The sequence below is a fragment of the Sylvia atricapilla genome, chromosome 1 (genome assembly GCF_009819655.1).
Source record: "Sylvia atricapilla isolate bSylAtr1 chromosome 1, bSylAtr1.pri, whole genome shotgun sequence".
NCBI classification, from domain to species: Eukaryota; Metazoa; Chordata; class Aves; order Passeriformes; family Sylviidae; genus Sylvia; species Sylvia atricapilla.
In genome coordinates, this window is record NC_089140.1 from 101,357,480 (window position 1) to 101,374,467 (window position 16,988).

A 16,988-nucleotide genomic window follows, 5' to 3' on the forward strand; every position below is an offset into this window, starting at 1 on the left:
GCTTCATAATGAAACTAATTTTTTTTTTTTTTTTTTTAATAAGTGGGAAGACCAAGGAGTGTACCTTTAATTTGTCAAACTTATCATCAACATCCTGCAGCCATGACATGAACTGTCTTGCATTAAATCGATCCCTCACCGATGTTTTGCTGTCATCAGTCTGAAAAAAAAATATTCAAATGGATGATTCAATCTTAAACACACTTAAAAACACAAAACCTACTCTGTGGGACATGAACAATAAAAACAAAAAACAATCACGCAAACACTGCTTCCCACGGAAAAACAGATTCAAAATACAAAGGTATATAGAAGTATAAATATTGACCAACACTTCTAGTGTGAGCCAGCTGCTCACTAAAACTGGATATTTTCAGATTCCCTCAAGCTATTTACTGTGCTCTGGTTTTGAATTTACAGTGGGAAGCTTAAAGATTTATACCTTAAGTCTTAACTAATAAAAGGCAGATCCTTCCACAAAATTACTGTCTCTCTTTTTTCTCTTTAGAGTTCAGTAACAAATCAAATCAATATCCCTCAGGGAAAAGTAAAAACATTAATAAAGGAAAACTTAAGCAGCCTGCTTTAACTGACTACACAAGTATTGAATGCAATTAAAAAACATTTTTGCCATCACAATCCTCAGAAGAAGATTAAAAAAAGTGAGCAGACCTGTCTTACGTCCTGCTTAATGAAATAGGGGACTTGTTTAAATTTTCAACTATTTCATAAGGATTTGGAATGTCACATCTGCCCACTGTGAGAAACTAGATATACTCTATACATAGTTCTGAAGCTGGATTATGCCAATCATTTAAATAACAACTACCAAATACAACTGGCTGCTGTTCCTTTTTCAGGGAGAAAAGAAGACACAGTAAGAATTTGTACACTGTAGCAGAAGGAACAAAAAAGAAGCCCAACAAAACATGCAAAGATTGACCTTTATAGAGAACAAAATTAGTATTTGCTAATGGGGAAACAGGAAAATGGCAGAATTACAAGACAATGTTTTCTTATGCATCTACATACTTCTCATTAAACAAATTTAAGCTATCAAGTTGGTAGTATAAAACACTGATTTCAATTACATAAAAATTTATTTCCTAATTTGCTGAACATTATACGCAACATAATTTCCTAAGAAAAATTACTACAGACTGAAATGAGGCTGTTGAAGTAGTGAGGACGAAGGAGAGGCATTTTATTAACTCCTCTTGTTATTATACAGATGGCCAAAAAAATGGCAATACTTGGGGGGCACACACAACACCTCAACTTCTCCCCCAACAAAGACTCCTTTCACTTCACAAAATTCAAATACAGAATCAGCTTACTTAAAACGAATTGTAAAATGTTAACTACAAAAATGCAGTTATGTGCACAACTCATGTATTCCTCATCTCTACAAAGCTCAAGGCCTATGAATTGGAGCAGAAATAAAGCAAAGAAGATTCAGAATTTTGGAAGAGAAAATTTTTTGATCAGTTCAAAGTACTAAGGAAATTATGCAAATTTAAATGATGCTTTAAAAATTTATCTGCATGAAGCTAAAAATGATATAACAATAGAGTCTTCATGGTGTCTCCTGCTGAATCACCTCGTTGGGCATAGCTCTAGTTCTTTAAAGACTGGGGAAAAATGTAGTAACTGACTGAGGAAACACTGGAAGCTGTAATAATTCTACAAAGTGCTCCAGAACTAATGCAAAATCTCCCATATGTTGGAAATGTATGTGTTTCATTTTAAAACGCCCAACATTCAATGCATCAACATTTTTATTACACCTAAAACATTTCCTCCTTGCATTATGTGCTTCTCACAGTCACTGTAACAGGTGTCGAATGCTGGTTCTGTGTTTGTTATCTGGAAAAGCCGTCCACAAAATACCAACAACATGAGATACAGCTGCAGCCAACTTTTGAGTGACAGTCCATATAACACACACAGATTGTGAACCACATTGCTTATTTTATGTTTTAATCAGGATTAAATACCCACAATGAACATGTAAATAACATGGCACAAGTCAGTCATGTGGAGCTTGAAGTAATTTTGAAAAAGGTTATTTCATCTGGTAGCACTCAACATTTCACTGTTGATCATCTGTTTTTCATGGTACAGTTCTAGTGACTGCCTTGTGCAGAGGAGGAAAAGTATAATGTGAATACATCCATAAAACATTTCCTAATTTCATAAAGCAGTTTAATCTCTTCACACCCTACTGCATTCCATTTTTCTCGATTACTGATAGATGTGATATCCTATGCTGACAATTTCTCTGCTCTTGTGTAAGCTATATTTGTAAGCTTCAGAAACATGTTCTGTTTATGACTGAAATCTGTTTTTTATAACAAAATCAGGAGAGGAATTTGCTTCTTTTATCCATCCCATAATTCCTGGATGTAAAAGAAAACCAGACATGGTACAAAACAGAAAAACCATGTAAATCCACCCATATCCTCCTATTAGTGTACCCCCAACTGAGGCCCAATATAAGTGACAACCTATAGCAGGCATAGACTTAATTCCAGGCAAATCAATGACAATTTTGCTACGGGAACAGAATTCTCTCTGGATGCTTGAGCCAGGCGGGTCAGACTTTTTTGTCTGAAGGTGTGAAGGACAAATCTTTACCTGAGCATCCAGAGGCACGTTGTACACCTCAGCATCCAGCAGCACAGTGCAGGCACTGAAGGGCAGAGTTTGATTAGCCAAGGTCCTGGCTGCTCGGTAGTGAACACGTAGAACCTCTTGCTCATTAGAGACAATAAGCTTTTCCTAATTAAGATATCAACATATAAATATACATTTAGTAAGTTAAGCATTCATAAAAATGTCAACTAATTTAAACATTTCTTTTTAGGGCTTACACTTTTGAACATTGTGAGAAATGGGCTGCTGAAGGTAGGAAGGGTTGTTCTGATCAAATCTGAAATTTCAATTTAATGATCCAAAGAGTGTCTCATGAAAACACCTCCTTAGCCCCAGCCTCCACTGATGGCTGAATGCTTCCACTTACTGAGGCAAGTTCTGGTTAATGAGGGTGGTGAAAGAGGAAAGGTATGAGGAGCATAGGGTTGGGATACAGATTTGTGAATGTTAACTGTGTGAAGCTTTTTACTCCAAGCACAGTGGACAAACAAACTGAAGCAGAAATATAATTTGCAGGATAATTTTTTTCAAAACAACATGCAGTAACTCCCTAAATTCACAGCTGCAGAAATATTCTTTCCTAAACTGCGACAAGAAAAGTACAGCTCACTTGACAAAGCTTGACCTACAGTGGTATAGAGTGGATTTCATTTAAAGAACAGCCCATTTGAGCAAAATAACTATGAATATGCACAATATTTTAAGACATAGAAGAATGTTTGTACGTGTTTACTGCTCTGCAATAAAATTGCTCTAATTTTTATCAAAAGAAGGTAGATTATAATATTACATTTCCCATTTTTCAGAAAACAGGAAAAGAAGCACCTTCCCTTTGATTAGAATCATAGAGTCTGGGTTGGAAGGAACCTTAAAGATTATCTAGCTACAACCCCCTAGCCGTGGGCAAGAACACCTTCCACTAGGACCAGTTTGCTGAGGGCTCCACACAGCCTGGCCTTGAACACTTCCAGGGATGGGACATCCACAGCTTCTCTGGGCAACCTGCTCCAGTGCCTCACCATACTCACAATAAAGAATTTCTTCTTAATATCTGATCTAAATCCCTCCTCTTCTGGTTTACAACTGTACCCTTCCCTTGTCTTATCACTATTTGCCTGTGTTAAAAGTCACTTTCCCTCTTATATAGAATTCCCTTTAAATACTGAAGTGCCCCAATGAAGTCTTCCTGGAGTCTTATCTTCTCCAGGCTGAACAGTCCCAGCTTTCTCAGTCTGTTCTCCACAGCAGAAGTGCTCCAGCCCCCTCATCAGTTTCACGGCCCTCCTCTGGACTCACTCCAACAGGTCCATGTCCTCCTTCTGCTGGGGACCCCAGGGCTGGAAGCAGCACTCTGTAGGGGGGGGTTTACATCTAACCAGAGCAGAACAGAGGGACAGAATCACCTCCCTCACCCTGCTGGCCACAATATTTTTAGCTGCAACTTACTTATTTTCAGTCCGAACTTGAACCATGTTTACAATCTTGGTGCTACTTGTTTTATACTTTTCACTGAAATACTAAATTCAAGTAAAACCCCTCTCTCAGCTGTGTTTGTTGAGTCACATTGAAACTGTCAATTGAAAAAGCATCACACTGGGTTTGATGTGGCAGCTCCTTGTGTAACTATGTGGAAATCTCTATGATACATCCGCGTCAGAAATGAGTCCTGACTGTGCCCACAAACAACACGGCTCACGATACTGGCATCTAAAGCTAGGTTATCAAGGAAAAAGGGCAACCTAAAAATAAACCATACTCCAAAACAAGGAATACTTTCTCTCTTTCTGTGAGAGAAATCTCTCTCAAAATCAGTGAGGCCTACAGATGTAGTTCTAATATAATTTTACCCAGTTTCTGAGCAGAATATTGCCAAACATGTTTTAGTCTTAGAGCCACACATCTCCTCTCAAAACAGAATTTACTATGTCTTCAGTTCTTTTAACTCAGTCAATTTGGTTCTGAAATCTACAACCATCATTAGCTTTCAAAACTACAGTGTGAAGCTTCCATCCCGCTGCCTCTCTAGGCTGAATCTGGGACACAACTTAGAGCAATTAACAGGAAAAAGCTGCTACCTTACCAACTTGAGGGTTCTGCTAACAGCTGTTAGCTGTTCCCCCCCACTTAGAAGTTCCCCAAATTAATACAGTTGGATAGAAAGAAGTTTACTTCTAAACACTGTTAAATTGAGAAAAATGTAGTCTGTTACCTGAAAAAGCAAAAGATCCTAAAGCTTAAATCCAGGATGTAAAAAAATAAATTAGTCTTACCCTTTCAATACTGTGCTGCAAACGTAGTTTCATCCTTACAACCTCCTGTTGTTTAAATAGTTCCTTAAGTGGGTCTGACAGGGATGGAGGCGGTGTAATCTGTGTAAAAAGTTTTACAAATAGTATAGTGAATATGTATTTAACATGTTTAGCATTGTTTATGTGATCTATTAAAAAAAAAATCCCAAGAAACAATACGCAAGGCATTTTTAAAGAAAAATATGAGCTTTTCACTTTCCATTATGTGAATTCAATGTGTTTGCAGGAAAAGGTTTTAAGGATTCCATACCATAAAATTAATAAACCCAAGTGAAAACGGCATTTCAAGCTGTTTAGTGCTTTCAACCAGTCATTATCAGCATTCCATAGCTGTTCTTTTTAAAAGGCTATACTGTAGAATACAGAAAGAATACAACTCGCTTTCAGTTAAAGACACTCTAAAGCACAGCTGTTCATTTTGAGAAGATAAAAACTGCCTAGCAAAATGAAGAGCAAAGTAAAAAAAAAGAAAAGTATTGCTAAAAATCCCCAAACCACTTGATATTTTCACACAATGGCAACCGCATTTCATACTGCACAAAGATAACCAACCATACTCCTAATCTTGCAATCATGCAGAACACAGGCAAGCACAAAAAGTAGACTAGAGACCCAGAGAGTAGCTTGAAAAAGCAGTTTTTCCTGTCAGTTATTCAAATAACTTTTAAAAAAACCCTTATTCCTTAAAAAGAGAACAATTTAAAAAACCGAATAGACTTGAGCGACATATCAATGCTGTTACTGATTTGCTATACTATAAACATTTTGCATCTTCAACCAATTGTAGTAAACAACCAGAATTACCGTCTGAGCTGTATGAAAAACACTGACAAGGCACCTCGAGGCCTCCTGGCAACTGCAGAAATCAGACGCTTTTTGAGAACCAACTAATAAACATCTTGGGAGTTTTAAGGCTCCACCCAAAGTTTACTTTTCTTTATGTCAGTTCTAGCTGAGAGTTCAGCATGGGTTTTAACAACTGACAGATCTAAGAGCCCTGCTACTGCTTTGGAAAGACCCATTCAAACTACACAAAATACTACCTACCACCACTGATGCTCAACAACCACAGCTCAAATACATTCCTGCAGTTACAATACCCCACCTCATACCCAACACAAAGATAAACAACTCTTTTCAATAAAACAGAACCTTCGACTGTCAAGAAGTAATAAATCCATTATGGAAATACACACACACTGTGGACTAAATGAGATTATTACTATCAATCTTGTACCTATATATTCCAGTAAGGAAGTGATTGATCTACTAGGAATTCTTGAATTATTATTATATTGGAAAATTACTTCAGGTAAATGTTTTCTCCAAACTTGGAAGTTGGCCAATGTCTCTAGAATCACAGAATATAATATGAATAACTGATGGCAGTTCATTCCTTAAATTATTATATGGTATAAAACAACATTCAACTCTTTCACATTTCAAACTACAGAACAGGATACACTTAATTTTTCTTTATGAAAACAGTTTTGCTCTCAAACCAGTAATGTTTATGGCATATGCCATTATGTGTAAAACATCAGTATTAAAAACAAATACACAAACTCCCTATAGTCTAGTTTTTCCTCAAAATCATGCATTCATGGTACAGTAAAATAGTGCTGTCGCAGTCTTTCAATAAAATAAGATGCTTGTAAGTAATATCAAGCTTTAACTTTATTAAACCCAAAACATCTCCCAAAATCTCCATTCTTTTGCTTACAGAAAAACACACAGATAAGAAGCAAAATAGACAATCTGTCTATAAATAAGCTTTGGGTTTATGCACCTAAATCTTCCAGTAATAAAAATTTCAGAGCTGGCAAGCATCCATACCACTTGAACAATTTCACAGTATCACAGAATGGTCTGGGTAGGAAGGGACCTTAGGGGTCATCGAGTTCCAAGCCCCCTGCCATGTGCAGGGATGCCACCCACTAGACCAGGTTACTCAAGGCCCCATCCAACCTGGCACTGAACACTTCCAGGGATGGAGCAGCCACAGTTTCTCTTGGCAACCTGTTCCAGTGTCTCACCACTCTCACACTGAAGAATTTTTTCCTAATACCTAATATAAGCCTGCCCTCTCTCAGTTTGAAGCCTTTCATCCTTGTCCTGTCACTACATTTCAAATATTATAAAATGTTATTCCTTTAAATTTACTGATGGTTTAATTGCACAACAGAAATAAGAACCAGCACCATAGAAATAACCTGACAAGGGGGCTGATCATCTAGACAGCAGAGTTGTGTAGACTTTTATTTAAATGTGCAGAACTCTGTTTCAGCAGACTATGTTCAGCCCTGAACACAGGTTATGTTCCAGCTTGTGTGACACTGACCTGACAGGTCTCCATGACTCCAGAGATCCCTATTGCCACTGGATACATTCATAAACTCTTCACTCCCACCCAGCCCAGCACCATCTGCCAAAATGCACAGCTAAATACTAGGTATGGTTGTAGTCATTTATGGAATGATCTGTTTTTTCCTCTCTTCTTGGAAACTTGGGAATAGTGAGCGTCAGATCCTCAAGAGTCTGAACACAGGATCTGGGCAGTCGCACACCACCTGCTGGAAATTCCAGCTTGTGAATCAGCACTGGATTCAAAGGAAATTTGTTTCCTTGAGACCAGAAAGTCTAACTTGAAGGTTTTGAGGGAGGAACAGCCAGAGAAGCCTTTCAAACCCTCCAGTCAAAGAAACTTACTAAAAAGAGAACACAAAGAACTATGTAGGGAAAATACAAACACATAGGTAGGACTTGCAAGAACAGAGCATGAAACTGAACATCACAAAAAAAAGGTGCCCTCTGTTTTTTGCATATTCAAAATATCAAACTATTTTCTTAAGGGCCCACACTTCATACAGAAGAGAGGGAAACAAAGGGGACCTGCCCGCTTCAGGGAATTCTCTGTTCCCAGTCTGAGAAATGACCCAGAAAAGCCAGACAGAACTTGGCCTTGTGCCTCTGCTTCACCTCACTTGGAGCCAGCCATTACAGCAGGTTTGATTGGGCAGAGTTTGTGTTCAAGACATGCCCTCCCTCATCTCAAAATCCATCAGCAACTTTTCCTGCAGGCCTTGCATGCTTCAAAACAACTACAAGAGCATCAACTCTTCACTCTATAAGCCTTCAAAACCCATTTGTGCCTGCTACAAACCTCTGCTCTTCTATGTCATCCAAACAACTGGCCTGCTCTAATGCTCTATTTAATGCATTTTAAAAACAAGTTTCTGGTAATTAAATTTTGCCACTTGTGTTTCTACAGCAATGCCAGGGAGACCAGACAGAATCCCTTTTACCAGAAACACATCTACTAGATTGCCATTGGAGGCTGGCAGTGAATCATCCTGGTACCTCCTCTCAGGAGACAATACAGATAAAGATGACTGAACCCTGTAGAACATGGAACAATCTCAAAGGCAACAGAGCCAAGTACAATCGAAATTTACTCTGTTAGAAGATTCAGATTTGTTTCCTTCTATTCTGAACTGACCTGATGTCTCCTGTCTTGTATTTTGTATTTGTACTGGTGAGAGGGAAGCCGTAATTCATATGTGAAAACTCTCACAGCCTTAGGTGATCTGGGTTGTAAATTACAATATATAAACAAGGCTGTGGAAAGAAGGTTTTAGCACACTATCTCCTGGTTCTCCCCTACAGCATGTTTGAAGTTCATCAGATAAACTACAGTGCATCATTAAAATTCCAATGCAGGGAACAGTATGTTACACCAACCATTACAAGTCTCAGAGCTAAATATATGGTCTTCACACAGACCTACACAAAGGTATCTGTAACACAGGAATAATTAAAGAAAGAGTATCTACTTTCTCCCTTCATAAACTGATGAGGCAAAAATTTGTTAAACAGAGAATCATTAGAGAATGAAAGGAAAAAACTGGAAAACAATCTTGACAAAAAGGTAATTTTACAGTTTCTAATTAAATTCTTCATTATAGGTGTAACACCATTAATATTTCACCATTTCAGAGACTAAGCCTAGCCTTTACTTTCACTTTGTTGGACAATGTGTATAATAAACAAACACTCATTTCTGAGAAGGAAGTGATCCTTGGTTTAGAAATGCTCTTTTTATGCTATTTGTAACAGAATTATTATGATTGCGATTTTCAGTGCTGACAAAAAATTATTTAAGTGTGTACACAAGTAAATCCTGCCAATAAATTAAATCTGAACTATTAATGATTTTTAAAACAGTATGTTGTTTTCTGAAAGGAAACACGAAAAGTTTTATCAAAACTGTACAATTACACAAGTGAGAGTAATTAAATAAAGCACATAGTCGCATTGGAGATTTTTCAGACAAACAAAAATGAATTGCTTAGAGTACCTTCTCATTCAGAACAAAACTCATGCTTTTTCTTACACTTCAATTCTAATGAAAATAACCACCAATTTCCTAATAATTTATTTTGGCTTCTCAAAATTTATCTTCTTCCTTTTTGCTTCTAGGAGCTTGAAATAAGAAGTTCCACCTGTTCTCTCTACATCTGTAGAGTATTACCAGGACCATCAAAGTATATACAAAACAATTAATTGTTTAAAACATCATTACCATCAGAACATGTATGCATTAGGAAGCAAACCAGAAATCTAAATGAGACAATCAGTAACTGTAATTCTTCAATTACATATTTACATTTTTATCAACTTTTTAAAAAGAGGCTTTTCTTCTCATCAATTAATTAAAGGCCATTGAGAATAGGAAGCACACATCCATCTCTGGTATCTTCTGAACCTGTTACTTGAGATTTTGCTCACCAATGCCTAAATTTATTTTCATTAACTGAACAGTCCTTATTATGCACAGCAACAGAGACAGGATGGAATTATATTTGTATTATATGTATTATTTGTATTTATATATGTATATTTTATATTTGTATACAATTTATATTTGTATATTATTTGTATTATATTTGTATTTGTATTATATGTGCTTTATTACAAAGTCAAAAACTCTGCCCTCCTTACAGTGTCTACACACATTGCCATTTCTGATAACGAATTTAATTCTGTTGCTCAGGTAGGAGATGGGCCAGGGAAAAATATATGTCATGCTTCTCCACTTTCCACTTATGCCAAAGTAAGCACTGAAGTGTGATGCCAAAGCAGTAGCTTGGAAACAGTACGTACTTGACTAGCAACAGCTTTGAAAAAAAAATGAAATCTATGTCTCCAGTGATAGAGATGTTACAGATGCTGCAACAGCTACCAAGAAAGATTTGTAGACTTGGGAAGGCTGACAGCCTGGTACATTGTGGCAAAGCTTCCCATACATCTTGGTTCACTTAGAGACCTTGCAAAAGGGTCATCTTACCCATATACATATACCCTCTGACTGTAACTGGCCTAACTAAATAAAAAAAAAAAATGAGAACAAATACCTTGTGCAGGGAATAAAGACTAGCTACGTAATGAAGAAAACATTTTTTAATTTACACATTTAACTCCTATTCATCACTTCTTAAAAAAAAATCATCAACTGTACTGGAAAAAGGTAAAGCTTTATTATGCTCAAGTAAAGGTGAGTTATCTTAAACGAGCTGACATAATAACTTGTCCATTCAGAAAAGGAGAGCTCAGACCTAAACAAGCATCTCTGAACCACAGATGAAAGGAAAAGGAAAAAAACCTCTTGACATTATTTAATAAAATTATGAACACTTTAGATTGATGGATTATAAAAGCCAGGACACAGCAGATTACATCTGCTGCCTTTGAGATAGCTGGCAGACACTCTTCTATTAAAACATTTGGTGATGGACTTAGTGTTTTGAAGCACTACACGTCCACCCCCCTCCAAAAGAAACAGATCTGACTTTAACGAAGTTATTGGCAGCAAAAATTCAGAGAGGCTCTCAGTAACTGACTTCACTTCCGAAACAGTAGGCTTTCCATACTTTGAAATACAGTATTTGCCTGTGGCCTTGACAGGTGTCACACATGATTTGTCTTATAGTGATTGTGAAACCACTGTTTGTATTTCCACTGAATGTAGCTTTACGAAAAGGATGCTATTAATCAATATTCAGTTGACATATGTCAACTTACTGCTTCCAGCAGAACATTAAGAAGCAAGGTAAGAAGAATATGGAAGTCACAAAAATAAAACCAAAACATGCCTTTCATCGCACTGCATATTGAAAGACCATCTTACTTACAGTTGGGATGCATATCTTGCTCAGGGGATTGCCATCCAGCAGGTAGGAGCCATTGAAGGTGACATATTCATCGTAATATTGAGGTGCCTGAGGAATAACACTGCACAGCAATTTACGCTTCTCTTCTATTTTCTTCCTTATGTGCAAGTATTCAAAATAGGGGTTTGCCCTCTCAGAACTGTATGGCTGAATCTCTTCAAGTTTCAAAGAATCAACAATAGCTGCTAGTGACTGCTGGGTCTTTTCCTTGGCCTGCAGCAAAGAAGGGTTTGCCTGCACAGGCTGAGGCACACGTGACACCTTCCTTTTACGTGGATGATGTACCTGAGCATCATCATCTTCAGTTAATCTAATTCGTGCTTTCATAGATGCTGATGATTCAGACTCTTTTTCTGATGTTTGTGTACAGCCAAGAGGATTCTGCTTGCCCTGGTTAGCAAGCAAATTTGCCCTGTTCCTCGTGATCCTTTGAGGTACTTCTTGCTGTTCCATCTTCTGATCCTCAGCAACTTCTTCTTCTGCTTTAACTATGTGGCTGTATTTATGCACCTCTTCCTGTGTAATCTGCTGTGAACTATTTTCCAAATTGGATAGAGAGGAGTACTGTGGTGGATCATCTGCCAACGTATTTTCTCTGTCTGAAGTGCAGGGGCTTTTATTAACCAATTCATTTGTAATTCCCTTTGACATTCCTGAACTTAGTCCACAAAGCTCAGCATTGGCTTTACTATCAACAACATGCACAGAGACCAACTTTTCTTGTTGGTCTTTTTCATTTTTAGTATCTGAAGTATCTGCTGTGTTACCATCCACTTCTCTTAGGGCATTCTCACACACAACTTTACTGAGTGAGTACGAATTCACATTTAACTGTGAACTGCTATCACTTTCAGAAGTATCTTTCTCTAATGGTACCATTGGTAAATCATTCACCCTTTCATAGCTCTGTGAAACATCTTTTGCAGAGCTCTCAGAATATACGGCCATGGGTGCATTAGTCTTAATGTTTGAAGGGAAGAAAGCATTTTCCAACTCTCTGGAACTAGCAGCATCTGTATCCAAAGCAGAAGTCGTAGTCTGAACTAGATTTTGCTGCTGTACAAATGATGACTCTTGACTGATAATGCCTGGTAAAGAAACATGTTTTGACACAACTGGAAGTGGCTGGATAGGTAAAGAACAAGGCAACTGTGAAGGCAAAAATGATGCAGATTCTTGAGAACTGGAACTTCCCTTAATTTCAGGGTGCTGAGGCAAAAACTCAGATACTTGCTGGTCTTTTAATGTCCTGATCTCAGAATTATGCACTGCTATAATGCATTTAGCATCTTGCTCTGGTACACCACAACCTGAGCTGTTAAAGTCATTGTTTACTGAATTAAGTCTGTCAAAAGGCACATCCCATGGTTTGGTTTGCTGAGTCACACCACTTTGACTACATGGCTCTAAATGCATATTAGAGTCTTCTAAAGGGCTCATCTGAGCAGTATCTTTAATGGTACTTGTCCCCGTTGTTGCCTGCTTGTTGCTAACAGCTCTGTTTGGAGATGATGTGAAGCTTGACTGCAGAACAGTGGCACTGCTTTGAAAATCTCTTTCAACTGTGCTGCACAGTAGTTCTGGTTTAGGAGAAGTGCTACTGTAAGTCTGAGCTGATGGCAGAGTGTTCTGGCAGTTTTCTTCTGATGTTCGAGGCTGTTTGCTGTGTTCAGAAACTGCAGCAGGCATGCTGCATCTTCGAGCCTCTATAACAGGCCTACACTCATTTAAAACCAACTTAACATCTTCAGCAGATGCTGATCTAACATACATTTGAGGGAGCCTGTTCGTGAAAGATGGCTTAATGCGATCTGGCAACTCAGCAAGACTATCAGTATCTTTTTCCACAAGGGCTGGTGATTTGGCACTTGCCAAAAATGGTGACTGTGAAAAAGACATTTGGGAATCAGAACCTTCTGGCATAAAGTCTGAATCATATTCGATTACAGGCCTTGGAGTAGTTACTGTGGTATGGCAAGAATCCTCAGAGCTCGCAACAGAAACCATGGACATTGACCTGGAGCTCAGCCCCATCTTTTCACTTTCTGATTTGGGCGATCTATTTAAATTATCTAAAGCCAATGAAGGCTTTGCAACACTGACACTTCTTGTATCTACTGACTGTGATCTACTACTTGTAGCATCTTTCTGCTGTTTTTCCTTCATACAACCATCTGGCAACTCTGAACTTTTTGAACGAATCAGTTCTTTGCCTTTTACTTCAGCTAATGAGTGCTTGAGTTTTTCCTTCATTTTATGTTCTGAACAAGTGCGGTTTCTCAAACGTTCCTTCTCTTTCTGTTTTATTTTTTCTTTATGCTTTCTATGCCACTGCTCTATTTCCAGATCTTTAAGGCTAAGCATTCTTTCAAAACTAGTTTGCATTAAATCATCATTGACTAATCTTTTTTCTTTAGGCCGAGCATCTTTTGGTGCAGGAGCTGGTTTAGGTTTAAGTTTCTCATGTTCAAGTTTTAGTTTAAGCAAACTACTCTGATGCAGTTTATCTTTATGCTTGTCTCTCTCTTTGTATCTGTCTATATCTTTATCTTTTTTATCTTTCTCTCTACCATCTGGAGTTTTCAACAAATCATCTTTTGGTTTTTCTTTCAAAAAAGATGACAGTTTGTCATGAACTGTTTTATTACTTTCAGTAATAGTGCACCTCCTTTCCTCTTGCATGTGTTTTGAGCTTGCTAATGATGAGGTCTCCTTGTCTTTGGATTTGTCTTTTTTTTCAAATTCCTTTTCCTTAGTTCTATTCTTTTCTGATTTAGTATACTCAGATTCTTTTTCAGACTGTTTGCCTTTTCTTTCAGTACAGTGCTTTTCTTTGCTTTCAGCCCAATGTCTCTCTTTATCGGTCTTTTCTTTATCATGCTTCTTATCAGTTTTTTCTTTATTTCTTTCCTTGTCATCAACTTTTTTAAGAGCACCCATGCTTTTTACTTTATCATTTTCCTTATGGCACCTTTCTGCTTGCTGAAAACTGGACTTCTCCTTTACTCTCTCTGTATTTTCATTTACTTCTGCTTTTTCTTTCTCCATTTTATGTTCATGCTTTAACTTTTTCTCTTTTTCTCCATGTTTCCTTTCTATCTTTTCAAGATCTTTTTCTTTGATTGAGAAACGCTTTTCTGTCTTTTCTCTATTTTCCTTTAAATTCTTTTCCTGCTTTTCAGTGTCTGTTTCTCTTTCTATTACGTGCACGGTGGCTGTCTCATCTTTAACACCAAAACAGAACAATTCAATTTCTTTATCTGCAAGCATAACTTCTTTTTCTTCTTTTGTATCTTTTATTTTTTCATCCTTGAGAAACTTTTCATTGTCCTTCTTGTTCTTCTCTTTTTCTCTCTCATCTTTAATACTTCTCTCTTTCTGGAACTGTCTCTCCTTAACTAACTTATCTTCTTTTGCCATAGTTTTTTCTAGCTTTGATTTTCTGTCTGAAGAAAGAGATTCATGTTCTGTATTTATCAATGTATCATCATTTTCATCACTTTTGAAGAAGTTCTCTTTCCAAAATTCTCTGTCAAACTCAATATTTCTTTGAACCTCTTTAGCATTATCTTTATGTTTGTGTTTCTCCCTCTCCCCATCCTGTTCTTTTTTGTGCTTTTCCTTTTCTCTTTCTTTGTGCTTTAATTTATGCTTTTTAAGTGTTTTACCTTCCTTGTCTATTTTTCTCAAAGTATATTCTGAATTCTCAAACGTCGAGCTATTATCTTCCTCTTTAATTTTAGGACTAGATTTTTCACCAAATTCCAAGTGAAAATCCTTTTGATGATGCTTGCTTTTTTCTTTGTGCTTGCAAGATTTGCCACTAGAACTTTCTACTAGATAATCAGAATCAGTATTGTGATCATACCTCACTAATTCAGACTGCAATGTTATTTCAGAACCCCCTGGTGATAAGCAAGTTTTGGCGTTTTCTTGCTTTAATGGTGCTGACTGCTTTTCACTTAACCCACAGGGATGCTTTGGAGACTTTCCAGCAGTGATATGAAACAGCTGTAAAGAAGAATCTTCTTTTGAGGTGAAAGACTTCTTAAAGGTTTCTTCCTCTCTAGCTTTATCTAAAGAATCTAACCCAGAAGTAGCTATATTTGTTACTCTAGCATTTTCTTTTTCTTGCTTTACTTCTTGATTCTCTTTATTTTTGCTCTGATTTTTTACTTTCCTTTTAACTTTGCCCTTTTGCTTGTGCTCGTTTGGAACCACATATTCTTTCTTCACTCTGACATCAGAATTTGATGTCTCTGAAACAGAGCAAGGAGAGACCATTTTCTTGTCCTGAAGTATTTCTTCATCTGAACTTTCAGAACTTGAATACAGAACTCTAGAGGGTTTCTGCTTTTTATTTTTGAATGATTTTGAAAAGACAACTTTTTCTTGTTTCACAAATAAGCTGGTCTTTTCAACTTCAGTCTCATCTTCTTTTCTTGGGTCTTTTCTAAGAATATGTTTGTCATCAATCATTTTTTTCATCTCATCTTCATCATCATCTTTGAACTCATACTCATCTAGAGCAGATGGAAGTGGTGCCTTAGTAGGGACAGTCTGTTTGCTGTTGTTGGCTACAGAGTCCTTTTCTGCTTCTGAATCAACATTCCCATCTACACTGGAAGGATTTACAGATGGAGCTTCAGAATCTAGAGTAAGGAAACCGAAAATTAAGTGAATACTGATAGGACGCTTGTCAGACTTCAGGATAAAAGAGTTCAGTTCAGCAGTCACCTCTTTACAAATGAAAAAAGAACAAAACCTACCTTAACCACACAACAGGACTTCTCACTAGAATTAAGCTTTTTAAGACAAAACAGAAGGTCATGAAGTTAAAGTTCTCCCCTCCCTTTCCAACTCTCTCTCTTTAGGCATGTAAAAATACCAATTAATATCTATATCTAATAAAAGTAATGCACTTTAAATTTTGAAAAACCTCACCTGTTGTGCTTAATTCCTGCATAACTTGACTCTTTCTGAACCCTGTGCAGACAGACTGTTGAGGAATCGATTGCTAAATAGTAACAAGTTCCTATTACACATATGCAAAAGTATTTGTTTTAAGAGTAACGCTTTCACTAAGCTGAAACTGTGAAGTGATGCCACAACTCTCCCTTAGAACAGGACCATGCACTGTATTTCAGGTTATTCTAATGCCGGAAAAGTTAACACTACATCAGAACACAGGGCAATATGACTTCTTTTCCTTGAAGTATAATGAAATTTTGAATAGAAAACATTCCTAGGGCATTGGGTTTTATTTATTTGTCTAGGAAAGAGAAACCAATTTTTACAATCATGTGACATGATGCTCTTCTTCATGAGCTTTTCACAGATGACAGAATGGTTGAGATTGGAAGGGACCTCTGGAGACCATCTCATTCAATCCACCCTGCTCAAGCAGGGATGCTCAGAGCCAGGTGCCCATGACCATGCTCAGAAAACTTGAAATATCTCCAAAGACCGAGACTCCAAAGCCTCCTTGGACAATCTGTGCCACTGCTTGGTCATCCTCACAGCAAAAAACAGTTTCCTGCTGTTCAGAGGGAACTTCCTGTCTTTCAGTGTGTGCCTATTGCCTCTGGTCCTGTCACGGAGCAAAACCGACAAGAGCCTGTCCTCTTCATGACCTCCCCTCAGGTATTTTTACGCAACAAGACTCCCCTGAGTTTTCGCTTTTTCAGGCTCCTCATCATCTTGTGGCCCTTCTGTGGACTCTCTCCATTATGTCAATGTCTCTCCTGTACTGGGGAGCCCAGAACTGGACCCAGCACTCCAGTGCTGAGCAGAG

General features: G+C 37.5%; 1 protein-coding gene across 1 annotated transcript in view; it reads right to left on the reverse strand.

Annotated features, from left to right (window-relative positions):
* ANKRD12 (ankyrin repeat domain 12) overlaps positions 1–16,988 on the reverse strand; it is a 58,830-nt gene that overhangs the window by 1,530 nt on the left and 40,312 nt on the right. Inside the window, exons 8-11 of the mRNA XM_066329057.1 lie at positions 11,156–15,846; positions 4,926–5,024; positions 2,638–2,781; positions 65–160 (exon numbers count right to left, since the gene is read on the reverse strand). Coding sequence (XP_066185154.1) covers positions 65–160; positions 2,638–2,781; positions 4,926–5,024; positions 11,156–15,846 — 5,030 coding nt within the window. The remainder of the gene's footprint in view (positions 1–64; positions 161–2,637; positions 2,782–4,925; positions 5,025–11,155; positions 15,847–16,988) is intronic.